The sequence below is a fragment of the Halichondria panicea genome, chromosome 17 (genome assembly GCF_963675165.1).
Source record: "Halichondria panicea chromosome 17, odHalPani1.1, whole genome shotgun sequence".
In the NCBI taxonomy this organism is placed as follows: Eukaryota; Metazoa; Porifera; class Demospongiae; order Suberitida; family Halichondriidae; genus Halichondria; species Halichondria panicea.
This window is the reverse complement of record NC_087393.1, coordinates 1,446,626-1,465,420: the sequence shown is the minus strand read 5'-3', so window position 1 is coordinate 1,465,420 and position 18,795 is coordinate 1,446,626. Positions and strand designations below refer to the sequence as shown.

The 18,795-nt window shown below is 41.5% G+C and overlaps 6 protein-coding genes and 3 non-coding genes across 9 annotated transcripts; 6 read left to right on the top strand and 3 right to left on the bottom strand.

Annotated features, from left to right (window-relative positions):
- Window positions 1-15: 15 nt before the first annotated feature.
- Window positions 16-1,729, top strand: LOC135350879 (uncharacterized). Its single transcript, XM_064549735.1, has 3 exons — window positions 16-292; window positions 344-554; window positions 612-1,729. Exons 1-3 carry the CDS (start codon window positions 155-157, stop codon window positions 1,610-1,612), a joined length of 1,350 nt encoding a protein of 449 aa, XP_064405805.1. The 5' UTR covers window positions 16-154; the 3' UTR covers window positions 1,613-1,729.
- Window positions 1,730-1,938: 209 nt separating this feature from the next.
- LOC135350882 (probable serine/threonine-protein kinase nek2) lies at window positions 1,939-5,080 on the bottom strand. Its single transcript, XM_064549737.1, has 7 exons — window positions 4,722-5,080; window positions 4,169-4,457; window positions 3,915-3,971; window positions 3,769-3,844; window positions 3,625-3,703; window positions 3,243-3,341; window positions 1,939-2,181 (listed from the first exon to the last, which is right to left on the bottom strand). Exons 1-7 carry the CDS (start codon window positions 4,968-4,970, stop codon window positions 2,002-2,004), a joined length of 1,029 nt encoding a protein of 342 aa, XP_064405807.1. The 5' UTR covers window positions 4,971-5,080; the 3' UTR covers window positions 1,939-2,001.
- Window positions 5,081-5,103: 23 nt separating this feature from the next.
- LOC135350883 (uncharacterized) lies at window positions 5,104-7,294 on the top strand. Its single transcript, XM_064549738.1, has 4 exons — window positions 5,104-5,367; window positions 5,581-5,789; window positions 6,134-6,383; window positions 6,858-7,294. The coding sequence occupies exons 1-4, from the start codon at window positions 5,172-5,174 to the stop codon at window positions 7,184-7,186; spliced, it is 984 nt and encodes a 327-aa protein (XP_064405808.1). The 5' UTR covers window positions 5,104-5,171; the 3' UTR covers window positions 7,187-7,294.
- On the bottom strand, window positions 7,264-9,071 carry LOC135350884 (uncharacterized). Its single transcript, XM_064549739.1, has 2 exons — window positions 8,348-9,071; window positions 7,264-7,596 (listed from the first exon to the last, which is right to left on the bottom strand). The coding sequence occupies exons 1-2, from the start codon at window positions 8,991-8,993 to the stop codon at window positions 7,334-7,336; spliced, it is 909 nt and encodes a 302-aa protein (XP_064405809.1). The 5' UTR covers window positions 8,994-9,071; the 3' UTR covers window positions 7,264-7,333.
- LOC135350868 (fas-binding factor 1 homolog) lies at window positions 9,062-16,471 on the top strand. Its single transcript, XM_064549716.1, has 17 exons — window positions 9,062-9,272; window positions 9,449-9,610; window positions 9,662-9,791; window positions 9,844-10,780; window positions 11,018-11,594; window positions 11,780-11,944; window positions 12,017-12,117; window positions 12,168-12,215; window positions 12,362-12,520; window positions 12,955-13,062; window positions 13,855-13,994; window positions 14,142-14,527; window positions 14,650-14,847; window positions 15,088-15,225; window positions 15,503-15,692; window positions 15,935-16,095; window positions 16,273-16,471. Exons 1-17 carry the CDS (start codon window positions 9,192-9,194, stop codon window positions 16,339-16,341), a joined length of 3,750 nt encoding a protein of 1,249 aa, XP_064405786.1. The 5' UTR covers window positions 9,062-9,191; the 3' UTR covers window positions 16,342-16,471.
- On the top strand, window positions 13,188-13,260 carry Trnak-cuu (transfer RNA lysine (anticodon CUU)). Its single transcript has one exon. It is a non-coding gene; the product is annotated as a tRNA-Lys (tRNA).
- On the top strand, window positions 13,534-13,606 carry Trnak-cuu (transfer RNA lysine (anticodon CUU)). The gene has a single exon. It is a non-coding gene; the product is annotated as a tRNA-Lys (tRNA).
- Trnak-cuu (transfer RNA lysine (anticodon CUU)) lies at window positions 13,706-13,778 on the top strand. Its single transcript has one exon. It is a non-coding gene; the product is annotated as a tRNA-Lys (tRNA).
- LOC135350888 (UPF0193 protein EVG1 homolog) lies at window positions 16,393-17,870 on the bottom strand. Its single transcript, XM_064549746.1, has 4 exons — window positions 17,638-17,870; window positions 17,037-17,273; window positions 16,596-16,828; window positions 16,393-16,529 (listed from the first exon to the last, which is right to left on the bottom strand). Exons 1-4 carry the CDS (start codon window positions 17,726-17,728, stop codon window positions 16,461-16,463), a joined length of 630 nt encoding a protein of 209 aa, XP_064405816.1. The 5' UTR covers window positions 17,729-17,870; the 3' UTR covers window positions 16,393-16,460.
- Window positions 17,871-18,795: the final 925 nt, after the last annotated feature.

Here is an 18,795-nt window from a genome sequence, read left to right as displayed (position 1 = left end):
GATGTGAGAAAGTCTGTATGATTGTGGTAAAGATCATTAACTGATCTGTCGAAATAATGATTATTGCCGAAAAACGCGTCGCGCCCTTGGAGACTTGTGCGGATAAGCAAAAAGTGACTGTTGAATCTGTAGATTGACAAGAATTCTAACCACCATGTTTAGACTTACTCATCGAAGTTCAAAACCCCAGTGGCTAACTGTTACAAATAAGCCTTCCCTTTTTAGCTCTCTGAGATCTGCTTTTCTGAGTAAATTTGGAAGTGCAAGCAACTCTGACAACAGTACTAGACAGGTAGTTTTATTAATAAAGTTGCTATGATATTTAAAACATTAACATGTGCAGGAACAGCCACGATCAAAGAGTGCTAACACCTCAGAACAGCAAAGGAAGCAGCTACCAGTAGTGAGCCAAATGGAGTCTATGTCTGTCGATTTCGACTCTGACTTCGGAGATGACATTAGTGTGATCAGCCTTGGAGAGGGCCCTCAACTGAGAATAGATGGAAGTGGAATTAACACCACACCTCCAAATAATATTTGTGACAATCTATCAAGTAAGTGTTGGGTTGCAAAACATTAAAATACTCAAACGAACTTATTTTTTCTTGCAGAACCAACCACTACTGCCGGTACTGCTTCACCAAACAAGAGCATGAAGACACTATCTCCCATTGAGCCAGTCTACCATAAGAAAGCCATGTCTAAACTAAACAAATTGCTGGAAAATGGAAACGTTGCTGATGGTGAAATCCCAAACACTGGCTTAGAGAAGGAGAGAGAAGCAAGGAAAGATGACAGTACCAAATCGTCACCCCAAGCCACGCCACACATAGCTGAGATAGATGAGCTACGCAAGAGAATCAGTGAAATGGAACTAACAATAAATTCAAAGAACAAACAAATTTCACAGCTAATCAAAAATGAAGACTCGAACGCTGCGAAACAAAAATTGGTCAAGAGTTTCAAGTCGACTGACAGAAAGCTAAAAAAGATGAAGAGTGAAGTGCTGATACTTGAGCATAAAGTGGCTGAAAAGCCAGCTATTCAATTGAGTGGCTCAACAAAGTCTGATGGCAGAGCTGTTAGTGACACAAATACTGCCCTGACGGTGATCACTAGAGCTGACCAAGTACCAATAATCTTTGTTAAACCTGCAACAGGATCAAGAGTAATCTCATTCACACCGCAGCCCACCGAAACGGCTAGTGTTGCCATATCTCCTCGTCGTCCAACCCCAGCTGTTCGAAGGTTCTCGTTGGCCCCTGACAAAACCACCATTACACCAGGAGAGCGTATGATGAAAGAAAGACTGAAGATTGAGCGTGAGTTGACGTTTGGCAACAGGCAACAAGCTGCTTACCCATCTAGCTTCAGTGCGACAGAAAATATCCGAGGACAAAATCCCTACAAGTGCAAAAACTTCGACAGATATTACAGGACAAGGAACATTGTTAATTCTCAGCACAACGGTTTCAAGAAAACAAAGAAATTTGAACAGCTGAACAATACCGAGTTTTGTACGACATCCTCTACGAAACTGTCTGCGGGATCAAGAGTACTCCACGCGAGATACTGTGAGAAAGTGGAATCTGCTGATAGTGATTTGCAGTAGTCAGGCAGAAGAGAGAAATGACTATAAATTACTCCTTTTTATAGTCAATCTTTTTCTTAGCCTTGATTGAATATTATTCGTGCAGTGTACCGTATAGAGGGTTTAAATTAACGTTCACGGTTTTCACTGATTAAGCATGTACACATGTACACCCACGAATTTAATATTGCATGCATGGCAAAAAGGCTGCTATTCCGTGGCATGCATGGCAAAAAGGCTGCTATTCCGCGAACACTATACATCCGCAAAATCCTTTTTAACGATTCCGCGAAAGTTTATACCCTCAAAATAACGGTATCTATATACAACTTAATATTAGCCAGTAATGTAGCAAAAAACATAGATAACAAACAAACACATCAGTGAGAATGAGAATAAAAATTCAGTTACTATATTATAGGTGCACTGTCCGGATGTATTTTATCATAAATGTCCGACCAATGGCCACCTAACGGGTTCTCTAGGGCTTCTCTCAGTGTAGTGTCTTGTAGTACTTCGGACAGTGATACTCTTTCTTCAGGGTTCTTCTTGAGCATACTGTGCAGCAACCTCTTGGTGAGAACGTAGCCCTGTGAACGAGAGAAAAATATATTATGCACACAATTGTCGTAGAGCTGAACACTATAATTGTAGTGAAAACGAATTCAATGCACTTATTAACACTTTTGATTAGAACTTAAAATGTACAATAGTCTATTTGTTAAACTATAATAAAACTATTATATACAGTAGACTCTCGTTAATCCAGTCACCCTTGGGACCATGCAGCTTGGCCGGAATAGCGAGGTGGCTGCAGCTCAGGAAATAGCCGCGGCTTAAAAACGACCTTACCTCGAATCTAATGACTACTTTTGCGGTTCTTGTCTCGAGGATAATGTAGGATAATGCTGTTCTCTATTTAAGTGTAATCCAATTTTATTTGCTAAACCACACCCAAAACGTCATATCCAGCCGTAATATACGTATAAAATTACATTAAAAACCTTGTTTGGGACAGCCAGCACTGGCCGGTAAACGGAATAGCGAGTGGCCGTACTTCAGGGTGAGTTTTGTGCAGTAAACATAATTATAGCTAGCATTCCGTGCCAAGCCAAATGGCCGGTATATCGAGGTGGCCGTACTTTAGAGAACCGGAATAGCGAGAGTCTACTGTAGTAGACTCTCGTTAAGCTGGTCACCCTAGGACAGCAGTTTGGCCGGAAGAGCAAGGTGGCTGTATTTCAGAAAATAGCCGCGGCTAAAAAGTGATCCTACCTTGAATATAAATGACTAATTTTGCGGTTTTGTCTCCAAATTATTATGCTCTCTATTTAATTTATTTGCCAAACCACACCCAAAATGTTATATTCGGTCGTAATAAATATATACATAGGAAATCTAGTTTGGGGCAGCCCAGTATACGGAATAGCGAGTGGCCGCATTTTAGGGCGAGTTTGTTGCAGTAAAGATCAAGCTAGCAATCCGTGCCGAACGAAAATGGCCAGTATAATAATTGAGGTGACTGTAACTTTAGAGAGCCGGATTAGTTAGAGACTACTGAATGTTTACAGTGGTCATCCTTAGACGGCTAATAGTGGTACGTAACACACAAGCATGTACATTGTCATATCATAATTATGGTTTCCCTCACCTGTGGAACATCCTTCTCAATGAAGGCCTCTATCTCCTTCACACCCACGCTGTCACTCTTGGCCTGGGCCGCGTTCAGACCCACATTGCTCTGGAGAGTCTAAGGTGAGCAAAGAAAACATAACACGTACACATGTACACACGTATGTATAATTATACACGTAAATGTCAGTATAGTATGGTAATTTGTGCGGTGTAGCTGTGTGCTTTGCTTAGTACAGTGATGCCTATCTAAAGCGGTCACTTGGACAGATAAACAGTGTTTATGATAAAAAAGTGGCCTTTAACAAAGTTGAGCTATTAAGACTGTGGGGGATTATAATCTGGTTGTATTATAGAGGGTGCATTAGGCCAGTTGTCCACTTGGTTTATAGTGCGCTCACATGAACAAAACGATTTGAGCTGTTGGCCATGTCCCAGAGAATACATCCTATTGACCACACATCACATTTGTAGTCGTACCTGAAGACAACACCAGGTCCTTAAAGCATCTTCACACAATTATATATTGCAGCGTACACACTCACCCCTCCACTTCACCAGGGACTCTCCCTCTGGACAAGTAGCTCAGAAACAACTCGGGAGCCATATAAGGGGGAGTCCCTAAACAACAGGGTGTACAGACATAAATTAAATTGTTCTGTAAACATAAGTTTCACTATCTAGTACCTACCACAGAATGATGTAGCCACTGATGTTCTTTCCAGCACTCTTGCTACACCAAAATCAGCTGGACACAGACACAAAATTAATGGTACACAGTAAAATATCACGTACAGTAAAATCTGCTCAGAGCGACTACTTAAAGTTGGGCAGTGGCTGTTTTAGTACTAACAGGTTTAATTTTATGGTAAGGGGGCCGTTAACCTGGCTGTATTATAGAGGGTGACCGCAACAGACACTACTGTACAGAGAATCAACACTCACCTAATTTAATCCTTCGCTTACTATCCAATAGAATATTCTCTGGTTTGAGATCTCTATGAATAATCTTCTTCTGGTGACAACTATACACAGCTTCGCAGATCTCATACAGCATTTGCAGTACAACAGTCTCATTCAGTAAGTCGTGCTTTCTGTTCCTCTCCACCCATTGTAGTAGGTTGCCCCCCTCACAATACTCCATGATGATGAACAGTTGCTTGGTCGAGGGCGATTGAACTGTGTCGAATATCTTGACCACATGTTTGTCATCAATCTTCGCCTGTAGCTCAACCTGTGCAGAGTAACAAAGAAAGAATGAATAGAAGTTTCACAGAAACCGTGCGACGCCCAACTAGTACTTGGATCATTAACACAATTATTATTATTACATAATTATTATTGTACGTACTCACAATAGGTATAACACACACCACTCAGCAAAGGACTATAATTATACGGATTCAATGATTCCTTTAAAATGGCATGATACAGCTGCAATTATCAATACAGCAGGGACGAACTAAAGGTAGTTTTATATGTATGATTGTTTGACTACCTCTCTCAGATTGCTCTCGTTGAGTGGAAGTATCTTGACAGCATACACGGCCTTAGTCCTGATGTCCCTGATCTTGTAGACATTACCGAACCCTCCCTTCCCTACACTGCTCAAGACCTCATACTTCACTGAGAACTCTGGAGGCAGTTGCAGACTGGCCACATCTTGGCTGACTCCCTGGCTCTGGGACTGAGCCTGCCCATCTGTTGACTCCAAGTTTGACTCCAAATCTGAAGTGGCATTACCCATCGTCTGATGCCCTGATCATTTGCTAGATTGTATATACAGTACAGTATTGCTCGGAGTAGTATTGCTCACTTGGCTTATTATTGTGATGGGCTCTAATTAGATCTAGTAGGAAAATCTACATGTACATTGTAGACATATCTAGATACGACGATCTGCTCCAATTTGAGAAAATCCACTTCTGTCATCAATTGAATTGGACAGATGGCTACCCCAGACACTGTGTTATCAAGCTACCCTAGCCTCACCTTTGCCCATGGCTCTCTGAGGCCGGAGGAGCGAGGAAGGTTGGAGACAAGGAGAGCACACATTCAGGACTACGAGCCTCCCAAGTGGAGGTCATCACACGCTGATGATGTGTCTGGAGAGCACACTGAGGTCCCTATGGTTGATCATGCCAGTATCCTCCCTGCATAGAGGCCTGAGTACAATATGGTAGTGCACGTTCAATACGTTTTTTCAGTGTAACTGAAAACCATTGGGGACTGTATGTTTTTAATAATACCGAGGGCGTATCTATGAAGTATGCAATAAAGTAAAGGCAATAAATTCGTATAGTTGACTTGTTTGGCTGCTCGTACTAACTATAATATCCCTAACGCTCAACCCTCAGATATTGTATTTATAGGTCCAGTAGGTTCAGGCAAGTCGTCTCTCATAGGCAGTCTATGGCGAGCAGTGAACCAAGACACGGTGTTTCCTGACCGTATCCAGCTCACCCTCAACCACCCTGATGAGGACACCCACGGCACTATGAAGTGGATGGAGACCTGCGGGAACAAGAAGAGGACCATCATTTATCAAGACACTCGTGGAGATCAGGTGAGCACTGCTGGTATCTAATGTGAATTAATGATTGATGTCTTTGTATGTTTCTGGTAGCTGTTGACTACGTACGACATTTGTGGGTGTTTTCCCCCTACATGACTGTATGTTTGGTTAGCTCTTGTTCTCACTTTTGTAGATAAGGTGTTCCCCCCCATTAGCAAACTCTATGTTGGCTAATGTGATTGTGCTGTGAATTGCTGATGTGCTTTTGCTTTATCACATTGTGTATATAGAACAAAATTAATATCGCCCCAATTTTAATCCCTACACCCCTTCCTCCACACACACACACACACACACACACACACACACACTCACTCACACACACACACCCACAGGAGTACGACACATCAGAGAGAAATGTCCACGAGTTCTCCCTGCGAGGGATGTATCGTGATGGGGCTCAGCTACAGTCTCACAGTGTCTTCTCGAGTGACTGGTGGATTTCCAGGCGGTTCTTCTGGGAGAGGGGGCAAGGGGAAGTCCCTCACTGTGTGGTCTTTGTGTTTGATGGGTCCAGTGATCCCTTCCTGGATGCAGAGAGTATGGAGTTCTTCAAGACTGTCTTCGAGGACTGTACCAAGTTAGGTACGCAATGGTTTGAACTGTCCTTACCATTTTTAAGGACACACGTGGATCATGTACTGTGCAGTCTTAATTGGCAAACCCAATTAAGACATTGACTCAACACATGTTCTGTAGTTTTCTCAGGTTCGGTTCTATGCATGTGTTTTCTCAGCTGAACTAACTAACCATGAGCTATAATATTATTACTACAGTACGTATAGCACTTTATTTTTATTTTCGAGGAACTAAAAAGTTCGCAGATTGCTCAAAATCAACATTATTTTTTGCGGATATTATTTTCGAGGATAGAGGAGGTTCAAATTACCACATTCTTAAAATTTTTACAATACAAAAGTGGAACTAAAATTTTGAGGCTCAAGGTCAATCTGCAAATTTATTGCCTCAATTAAAATGCTAACGGTATGTGTGATCAGAATACAGGTCCTTTCATCTTGTCCCTCATACACACATACACACACTTTCTAACATACGTAGGCTATGAGCCGGTCATTGTGGTGTCATGTCTGGATCTCATCTACCAGGAGGCCCTCAGAGTGGGGGAGAACTATGAGGTGCAAATACAGCACAAGAGAGACCACATCCTGCAAGCATTCGAGAACCTCAATCTCACAAGACAGAGTATTTATTTCGTGACCAACTTCCACGAGGGGAAGAGAGGTGGAGTCAGGGTGTGGGAGGCGGGGGATAAAGGTTTTGAAAGAGCTACTAAGATGCTGGTTGACTTAGGTAGAGATTTATTGACTGTGGCAGACAGGTTCATAGAGAGGAAGTACACTGGTAATCCTAAATGCACTGTTTTGTAGCTTTCTGGTTTTCTGTTAAATGTATGTCGAACTGCTTGTATTTCTGTGCAGTACGTGTTACTGTAAGTTGCACTTAATTATTTTGTTCATCATGGTTGTTTAGTCAAAGACGTGTGTACATGATCAGCAATTATGGCCAACAGTTATTTACAACAAACAACATGAAGCAGTTCCCAATACGCTCTGCGGGTTACAGTCCAAACTAGCCACTTCAACAAGTCTCTTGGCTTGCATTTCATTGGGCGCATCACTCCATGACATCACATGATCCTCGTCCAGATATTGTCTGAGTGGCTCCTGATTGTAGAGTCGCGTTCTTAAACTGTGGAATATGAGAGGGCTAGCATCTGGTTCACTTCTGTTGTGGGGGATTGAGTAGTTAGAGATGAGAAAAGCAACTTTGTTGGGGCCTGTGTGCGTGTGAGTGTGTGCATGCGATGACATAATTAGTTATTGATAATTATAAAGCACAATAAACAGAGAGAATAACAACCTACTAAGTACTGGAAAATCATTTGTTTTTGCACACTGGACGCCAGATAGCTTAAAAATTTTCAGTGCAGTACATCGTTCCGTGCACTGGTAGAGGTGACAGCGTGTAATACATTGATAATATGTCACACCTTGGTTACATGATGTAAGAATGCATAATAAGTATTTCATCATTCACATAACCTGGCCAATCAGAGGCAGCTTTGCTATATTAGGTTACGAGGTGAAGATTTTAACCAATGTATATCTAGAGCGAAATTTTTTTGGAAAACGCCCACACACTGTCACAAAATTTATCAGTGTTTGATATTAATCTCTAATCTGAAAGTACAAAGGGTAGTGACATTCTTCTGGGATGCAGTTAAGATGTAATTATCCACATAATTATTGTAGCAACTACGACCTAAATCTACATGTATATACCGTATATACCGTATAGCGGGTTATTTTCGTATGGTGAAAATTATCGTTATAGTAGAGCATCATACGACAACTTAAAATAAGTACAATGTAGCTGCACGAATTTATAATAATTATTGGGCAGTTTATACGAAAATTTGCACCAGCGAAAATTACCCGCTATCGGTACACTTACATTATTACATCTCTATAAGCTCAATAAAATTAATGTGTGCATGAATCCTATGAATCAATGCTTGTGGTACACACCTAGATAAGCCTCCACGTATTTCAGGAGGGAAGAGTAGAATCCGTCCACTCCGGTCAGTAGCAGTCTGGCCTCTGATGCATTGTAGCACATACAGATGAGGTCATGTTTCTTCAGCTCTCGGTTATCAAAACTGCCTCTCAATAACATCTTTCTCTTCAGAGTAAAGGGGACGAATTTTGCCACAGGCACGTCAGTGTTCGATTGCTTTGAAGTTAGTTTTTGAAGGGCCATAGATACATCATGGGGACAATCAAACTCTCGTCCTATAACAGCAATAAGTTTTTGGCTTTCATTGTCTCTCTCGTAGGTTATACTAGGTGCAGTGTAACCGGGCTGATAGAGTGAGGTGCTTCCAATACTTGCTGACTGCCTGTTGAAATCCGTACTGCTCGAAGTGGATGAGGTGGAGTCCATACTTGCCGGTGGATTGTTCTCGGCCCTGCTAGCTATTCCAGGGCCAGGCTCAGCCTCTAAGTCAGATACTGGTACTGTAGTATCGTTGCTAAGGTCATTGATAAATGAGCCATCTGCACTTGGAGAAATTGATGGTGTATTGTCAGTATGAAGATTTGAAACTTCTTGCACAAACTCCTCTCTTCTTTGTTGGTACTCTGGCAACATTTGGTCCAGAGAAAGGGCGTCCATAGTCAATATTCGGACTGAAAATTCCACTTGCTTGATCCCTTGGCTCTGTCAACACCTGCACCGTACCCTCACCTTTGATGTGTCCTTTGACCTCTGATAACTAACTTGACTCTATATGTAGCACACCTCGTGATTGTTTACAAAATTCAAAAGAAGGGAGAGTGAAATCTATGGTGAAATTGAAAGTACAGATACAATATGGCTACAGATGACAGCAACTTCTACAGTCAGATTGCAGCCAGTTTGGCTGACAACAGCTTTGATGACAGTGATGAGGAGGTATGTTGTTGATATGAACAATTTTCAGATGGCTAAGTCTTAGCACTATCTTAGCCTAAGATAGTGTTGGGACACACTTCATACATTCAGTGCAGATATCATACCAATAATAAATTAAAGTTTGGTGATCAACCTCACTGTTCAATTGCAAACCAAAATGTATTATTCCCATGCAGCCTGTGAAGCTCACCTCTGCTGATACTAAAAATCTGGCTCAGACGGTGGACGTAGATGACATGGATGCCAGCCTTTTCAGCTCGTTAACGAGTGGAACCAGTCGGAGAAGAAACTCTCAAAATCAGAAGAATAAAACCACCACCACTCCAAATCCACCAAAAGTAAGGAACTATTATAGATATCTTGTTGTATGGATGGTGCTATTTCTACAGGAGACATCTGTGGGTGCTCCAAGTGTGCCTCTTGAAGGAGGAAATAATAGGAGAGTTGAGGTGGTGAAGAAAAGTGATGTGGGAAAAAACAAAGAAGTCAAAGCTGCTGAAAATAGCAAGCCCAAATTCGGTACGAAAGTATAGTAGTAATAGATGCAACTTCTTACTATTTTCTGATCCAGATTTTGAGGATGACATCCTGGACATTCTTTCTGACGGGGACAATGAACCTCCTAAGAAAAGGGGAAAACCGAAAATTAAGTTGAACAAGAAATCAGAACCTATAAAGACAGACAACAACCCGATCACTTCATTATTTGACAATGACCCACCATCCCTGGAGCTTGAACGACCTGGAACTAGCAGGGGGACTTCCCTTACAGATAAGGCACATAGGGGAAACTCCGTTACAATAGACACTTCCACTCCAGTCCCCGATGTGCTGAAGTTAGACACACAGGTTATGACACCTCGGAAACTAAACGATTCTAAAGCTGCTGTTACCTTTGACGATGATGATGATGACATTTTGGGTGGTCTGGGTTTCGATAATGAAAAGCCAAAATCTAATAGTAGATCAACTGCAACCGCAACCAGTTCTAGACTTGATGATTTACTTGGAGTGAACAAGCCGAACAAGACAGCAGTGAAAACTATATCAAAATCAACAAACTCACAGGACAGGAAAGAAGCAAAGACTACTACTGCCGAACCTGGTGACAGTTTTCAATTTGGTAGCTATGTTCCTTCATCAGTAGATAACTCCAGTGGACCTCTAAGGAGAGGTAGCCTCAAAGTTCCTTCAGGAAGGAGAAGGGGAACTAGTGGTGAGATAGACAGCAGCCTTGTCACGAGACCAAGTACCGCTGAGCCTTCCCTGACAAAGAAATCGGTACACTTTGCTGAAAAATTGGAGAGACCATCATCATCTCCTTCAGCAGCTGATCCTACACGTATGAGCGAAGAAAATGGTCTGTCCACTAGTAGTCAATCTCAAGACGATTTTGGGTTGAAGAAGCCACCGCAACTTGAGAAGAGAGATCCAGCCCTGGAGGACAACGTGACCGTCAGTGGGGTGGAGAATCAAACACTCCCTGAAAGCTTGACAATGGATGAAAGGTATTACATACAACATACACTTACTTTGTCCGATTATTCAAAATTGTCCATTGCCTAGCAAGCAAGCGTTAGCCTACTAACTAAGCCTACTAACTATATAGCAAGTGTTGATACATGTATCAGTAGAGTTCGAGTGTGGGGAAATAGGTCGATCTGGATGGCAACGGAGTACTCATTGCATCATGTTCAAGTGCTCACCGGAGATCCAGTAATCCCATATTGTTATTCCCACTACAGCCTGTTTCTCGATGCGTCTAAGCAGCCTCTGAGTAGTTCTGGTAGGAGGAGAACAGCCTCCAGCTCTGCTCTATTTGATGACCAACTACCCAGTGCTGATGTTGAGCCTGACGACGTTGCCAGTACCTCCTCAAGAGACTCCACCACGACTAAACTCACAACAGAGGACACTGAGAAACTTAAGCACCCTGTATTCCCTTGGCAAAGAGGTGGCAGATCATCATCTACAGAGACCTCTGCAAGTAGAAGAAAAAATACTTTGCAGACAACAACTGGAATCGAGCAGCCACAGTCAAACACATTTAAAGCAGAAGCGTTACCTGGCAGTCATGGACCTTCCCTAAACCAAACTTCCAATCTTGCATCCTTCCAACAGCAGCTTCTCCAACAGCAGAAACAATTTCAAGAGCAGCTGGCCAGTTTTCAGACTGAGAGTAACAGTGCAGTTGCTACAGCCAGGGCCACCTCCACAACTGAGATTGAAAGACTGCAGGGAGAGGTGAAGAGTACTGGAGAGAGGGTGAAGGAGCTGGAGGGAGCCTTGGAGAGAAAAGATGGGGAGCTCTCTGATAAGCATGTATGTTGGACATTTTCCTTACACTGCACATTTAGGTGTTATAATGTCATTCACATGTACAACACGTTTCTACATGATGTATATGATGTACGTTTTAAACTGCAGTAACAATGTACCTTGTACCTTTGTACAGTACATGTACGTAACTACTGACAATAATCCTCTTTTTGCAATCAAATTTGTAGAAAATCCTCAAGGATACTGAACAAGAACTTTTATCTTCCAAAGAGGCCAGATTAAAGCTAGAAGAGAAATGTAAAGAGACTGCTGACAAACTGAATGCCCTTGATAAGGAAGCTGCCCAAGTGAAGCACAAGTTGAATGCTCAAGTTGAAGAACTCAAAATGAAGGTAAATAATTTGTCAGGAATTTTGGTGGTTTTGATGTTACTGTTACGTTACTGCATTTTTTACCACATGCAGCTCTATAAGATTGAATTGGAGAGAGAGCAACTACAGCACACGATTGAGTCAACGAAAAATAGGCACAGCGAGGAAATCGAATCTATACAAAAGTCGAATGAGTATGTTCGTGATTGTGTGTATATTTTTATTTTTTGTCTTATACTTTCAGGTTAAAACTGAAAGCTTTGGAAGAGTCTGTTCAGAGAAGAGAAGCAAGGTCATAATTACTTTGTATACTGTACTGTATGCCGTTAATGTTAAGTCTGGCTAGCTTAGTCGGTAGAGCATCAGACTCTTAATCTGAGGGTCGTGGGTTCGAGCCCCATGTTGCCAATGATTTAATTTGTTGCTAATTTCAAATAGATGGAAAGAAGAAACAGTGGCTGATTCAACAAGATTTCAAGACAAACTAACTTTTTTAGAGCATGAGAAAACAGATGCTGTTTTAGCGTTAAAGAAAAGGATTGACACATTGGAAATCAGCAAGACGAATGAAATTGGTCGTCTCAAAGATGTGCATTAGTAAGTTTAACTTACAGACCTATTTGTGTGTTTCGAAAATTAATGTTTGAGGTTGTGTTGCATACAGTGTAGCCAGTTAAATATGTACATGCACTAGTCTCACATGTAAGCACTTAATTACCGTATAGCGCGAAATTTTCGCGGATTTCGTGGGTTAGCAATCCTACACAAAAATTAAGTCCACAAAAAAATTGTTCTTTAATTAGCTATAACATGCAAACATTAAAGGCGTGGCTTCCGGTAAGCAGTCATTCCGCAAACATTGTGCAACGAAATGCTTTTAGAGGCTAATCCACGAAATATAGGTGCCTCGAGCATTTTGCGCTATACGGTATTTCACACACACATATACATGTAGCTACATGTATAGAAACGACAAAGGAACTGTTTTTGTATCTATTCTCTCAGTATGTTAAGACATTTTTCATGTGCAGCTCAGCCATTGAAGACCTGAAGAGAGAGCATGAGCTGGACAAACAGCACCTATTGAACTTACACAGGCAAGAGCTTGAAGCAATCAAAGCTGCCCACTCCCACACAAGGTACAACGTTTAGTACAAGATGTGTATTGAATGAGTGCAGTATAATTACATGCAATACTTATATGTAGTAGTCTGTGCATGCAAACACTGTCGAGGGTGTACAGCGTGTCATCGTTATCTGTGAAGCCTGGCTAGCTCAGTCGGTAGAGCATCAGACTCTTAATCTGAGGGTCGTGGGTTCGAGCCCCACGTTGGGCGTTCCTTTTGTTTAATTGTGCAATTTTTGTACTATGATACTGCAATAATTATTGTGCATGCGAACACTGTCGAGGGTGTACAGCGTGTCATCGTTTTCTGTAAAGCCTGGCTAGCTCAGTCGGTAGAGCATCAGACTCTTAATCTGAGGGTCGTGGGTTCCACGTTGGGCGTTCCTTTTGTTTAATTGTGCAATTTTTGTACTATGATACTACAATAATTATTGTGCATGCGAACACTGTCGAGGGTGTACAGCGTGTCATCGTTTTCTGTAAAGCCTGGCTAGCTCAGTCGGTAGAGCATCAGACTCTTAATCTGAGGGTCGTGGGTTCGAGCCCCACGTTGGGCGTTCATTTTGTTTATTTGTGCAATTTTTGTGCTATGACACTATAATTATTCTGCATGCGAAACTGTCAAGGGTGTACAGCATGTCGTAGTTTTCTGTGAAGCCTGACTAGCTCAGTCGGTAGAGCATCAGACTCTTAATCTGAGGGTCGTGGGTTCGAGCCCCACGTTAGGTGTTATTTTTTAGTTTTCTGCTATTATTTTTTTATACTGCGGCAAATTTTATTTTGAGTATACTTTTTTCCACATTAGAATGCTCTCAGACCTCAGTCGTAAGGTTGAGGTATCTACAAGGGACATGTCTCAGTTGCAGGCAAAACTGGAGAATACACACTCAACAGAACTTGACGAAAGAATGCAGAGAGTTAAAACTCATGAGGAACACTTGAAAAGTAAATTCTGTGCACGTGAGACTGACTACATAGATTTATCTGCACCAGTGTACAGTGTTGTACATTGCACTCACTTTACTATTATAGATGTACTGTCTGCTAAGTACAGTACAGCTCGCCTTTATGCACATTAAATACCTAATACAGTATTGGAAGCTCAACTGATGAAGCAAAAATCTGAGAACAACACTGAGAGAGACCAACTTCAGTCACTCATAGCCAAAATGGAGTCTCATGTCTCACAGCAAAAAAAGCAAATGGAGCACGAGAGGTGGCAGCTACAACAAGACATGGCCAAACGTACAGCTCAACAAAATGCTTTTGAAGATGAGAGGACCACAACGCTAATGAAATTTGAAACAGAGCGGGAAAGATTGGAACAAGCCAAGGAGAAGTTTCTTTCCGAGCAGCAAGAGATTTTATCGAAGTGTTACGGAGAGAGGCGGTCGATTGCGAGTGAGAGAGCTGAACTGTCTATACTGCAGAAGAAAGCTTTGGAGAGGGAACGGAGTAACAAGCAACTTAACATACAGGTACGTACATATATGTAAATTAATTCTGGCCTAACTTGCATGTACAGTCATGTATTATTTTAAATAAACGCTTAGTAATTATTATACACAAAGTCAGAACAGCTATTAAACCATATTCACAGAGTGAGGCAGAGAGAGAGACATTGTCCAATCAAATGATGGAGGATAGAAGTCAGTTGGTGGCCGAGAGAACAGCACTAAGGGAAGAGCAGGAGCAGCTAAAACTGAACAGAGAGGCTGCTGCTAGGGACAGGGAAAAACTGGAGGCGTATGGAGCAGAGATACAGCAACGCTCTCAAGAGATTGAGCAGATTACTGAGGTACTTTTTTGTACATGCATGTATGTATGTACATGTACAGGTACTGTAAATTCAAGTACCATGGTCAGATCTCAGAGTTAGACCCATGCATTTTACGAAAACAGGACTATTCAATTTTAGATAAATCAATATCAATATCAATAATGTACACATTATGTACTTGTTATTGAGAACCACGTACATTGTACATGTATACAAGTTACATTTAATCATTGCTTCCCCCACCCCCTCGTCGTATAGACTGCCCTGATCGTGAGGGAGAAGGGTGAACAGAGTCTGGCTGAAAGTCAGAGGCTACAGGAAGAGCTCTCACAACAGGAGCAAGCACTACGGACACGGAAAGGGGATCTTGTGGATAGAGAGAAACAACTCGCTCTGGTAAGTCAATTATCTCAGGATTGTTGGATTGTTAATGATGATGGGAGAGCTTTTATAAGTACATGCACACATAATTATACACTGTACCAAGGGCTTAGTCCTTGACTGTACAGTATATCAAAATAGCTAATTGTGCATAATTATACACCTTCACTAATTCCAAAGTTCATAATCCAAAGTTCATAATGCGGAGGCTTTGATTGGGGTTGTATACAGTTCACGTACGTGTACATGTATCTGCCGTTATAATTTGTTATACGTATGTTCCTTACTACAGGAGCAATTGTCTGTAGCCCAGGAGAGGAGGCTCCAGCACCACAAGGTGATGTCCTTGAGCTCCTCCGTTCCTGAACCACCCACGGAGGAGGTGAATCACACCAACCCACTACTGCTTTCTTCGCTGAGAGCGCAGGAATCACAGGAGTCCTTGTTGAGTGTCTCTAATGCTAGTCTATTGAGCTATAAAGGTACGTACATTTACATTGTACAGAGTTTTGAACCCATACATTTCTCATGTCATGCAGAGGACAGCACTATACTAACACCCTGTGTGTGTCTAAGTTTTATTGGGATACCGATACTTCGGCTGTATACATTTAGATTGTAACACTTTATCATGAAGTTCATGTCATTAATTGTGTCTATTGATACGTAGGGTATAGGCTGTCACGTATGTTTAACTATTATCTTGTATTCCTTTTTCTTATAGGGCCGATTGAAACACTGTCAGCCTCAGCTTACCAGAGCTACAGTCCCAGAGCCAGTCCTCTCCATGTGTCTGCCCTCAATAAGACTACTCATGTCAACACCCTCCTCACCAAGATGGACCACAGCCGCAACGTCAGACAGTGGGTGCTTGAAGCAAAGAAGGTACGTAAATGAGCTTGCCACGTGTGCACATACAATTAAATTGTAGCTCGATCAGTCATTTTTAGGGGGGGTGGGGCTCGTGTGATAATAATTAATTTATGTTTGTTGGATTGATTAACATTCAGTCTCTCACTGTGCATGTCTTTCTACACACACACACACACACACACACAATAGGATGATGAATATCTCGAGCAAGAAACAAACTTTATACAGAGCCTGCAATCCAATCCATACGTTTACTAGAATTTACTAGATTATAGAACCATGTAGAACGTTAAAAATCATGTACAGGTACAATAAGTTAATGTATGATGGTGTCCTGACAAAATAATGCTATTTCTTGTTGAAAAATTATAAACATTTTAACTGTTGAGCTCTGAACTTAGTTCCTTGCATCTTTGTCTGTCTAAAATTTCCAGTTCATGGATTTTCTGTGATAAAGAAAAAACGGAGTGAAAATCAATGTATTATATATATAAACATAGTAATTATTCTACCTGTGAAATTTCTGTCATAATTCTGCTCCTGAATTTGTGGCCTTGTCCGAGGGATTCCATTTCGTTGAGAAATTCCTTTCTCTCTCCAATTTCTTGCAAGATTTCATCAAATCTGTCGACTTCTTGTTCAGGCACCATCGTTGATGATACTCTGTGTACTGGCTTTGGCTCTGTGTCAACTCCAAAAGCCATCACATTCTGTAACTTTTGCTTCTCAACAGTGGAGTTGTATCCTGAAAGAGTGAAATAATGCAAATAGTCCGCCTGTTATAGTATACAGTCTGTATTAAACTGTACGTGTACTTATTAAAAGTAAAAAATCAGCGAACTCAGAGGCATTGGGCTTATGACAGTGCAACTAGATCAACATGTACATGTACTTGTACCTTTGCTCTACACACACTATCAATTTCAAGTTAAATAATCTGTGAATTGGCTTACGGGAGGGAGTGGGTCTATACTCTGGCTCAGGATCTACACGCTTCTCAATCGTCTGTTTGGTTCTAATCCCCTGAACTGATGGCTGACGTGAGGTCTTTGAGCTGCCCTTTTTCTGAGTCCCCCGTCCCGGACTACTGGTGGTCGGATTACAATTGAGTGGGAGACTGCCTCCACTTCTCATCGTTTCTTTCAACTGACGCTGCTGGAAACTGGTCAGCTTCGACTCGCTCATCATCACTACAGGGGAATTATATATACGTCATGTGTATAATTAGCTATGGCAGTGAGTATGAGTATTACTGATTTAAGGCGACACTTTAAAAATCCGGAGGTCATTTCTTTTGGAGATTGAAAAATTATGTTGAAGTCTTGGTGTTACATCTAATTGGAGGTTACCCTACTCTCCTCAATTAGAGGCCGTTAAAGTACATTGTGTTTCTAGAGGCCTGGAATCGAGGCTATAGTATTTAGGACGCGACAAAAAAAAAACAGCAGTCGCTACTTTTAGAGGTCAGTCAGAAAATTACCTAAGATCGAGGGTGTCAGCATATATTTGGAGGGTCACCTTAAATCGCTAATTACGTAGATAATTATGTAGTACCTTTGAGCAATTGTTGTGTTTCCTTGCTGACTGGTGCCCTAGCAGACGAGAACATTGCTCCACCCTGAGCCACAGGTCTAGTGGCTGACATTTTGCAGTGAGGCTCCTTCTAGTGCTAGTGCTAGTGTTCTCTGGTCGATCAACAATGGGACTCAGTGCTTAGGTCAGCATTTCTTTGTGCTTTATCTTTGTTTCCATGGCGACTAAAGAAAGACATGTGGCGGGAAAGTAGATGTATTGTTTTGGGTCTCTCTAGCTCTAGCTCTAGCTCTGGCTTCCGCGAGCTAGATGAGCAATGGTAAGTACGTCTTTGTTGAATGTAAAATCATCCACTATTTGATAAACCCACAATTTAATATGCACTAGCTAGTAGATCTATTCTTACACGTAAAAAACTACTAGACTACATGTAGACTGTCTTACATTTTTGTGGGTAAAGGCTCACAATGAATATTATACTCCACCAGCATTGCACACACGACGACAGAAAAGTATGCCCCTGAGTAACCAGACGGTTCTCTCCCTCCCACAGTACTAATGAGAACCGGCTGGTATCACGAGACTACGTAAACATGCAGCATTGTGCACATATTAAAAATTATATGCACCAACATTGCAGCTAGCCTCGAGACGTAAACCAGGCCATTCGTTGTCTGAAAGAATGCTTGGTCAAGTTCCAGTGTAGGTACGGTTTTACATCTTGTTGCGAGCAATTATCGATCCAAGAAATTCCTGGACCATGCAATTAGACGAGTTTTACATTGGATTGACCAGGCGTTCTTTCAGACAACGAACGGCCTGGTCTCGAGGCTACATTGCAGCACCCTCATAATATGAACTTGTTCAAAATGTTCGAAGTGGGAAAAAGTAGAAGAGATTCAACAAAGAGGGATATAGACAAAATATTTTAACTGTTTCACTCTGTAAACTATATAAAATAGCTGTTTTTATGGAACGCACTCACAAGTAATATAAATCAATTAGGAAACAACATCTTTTTACTCACTGACTATAATTTTATTTCCATGATTATTATTGATCATTTCATGTATACTCGGGGAGCACCTTGAGAGGCTATGAGCCTATTGTGCCTACCCTCTCTGTTAATCCAATTGATTAATTATTCAGTGATTGATTGATTATAATGTCTTGTCAACG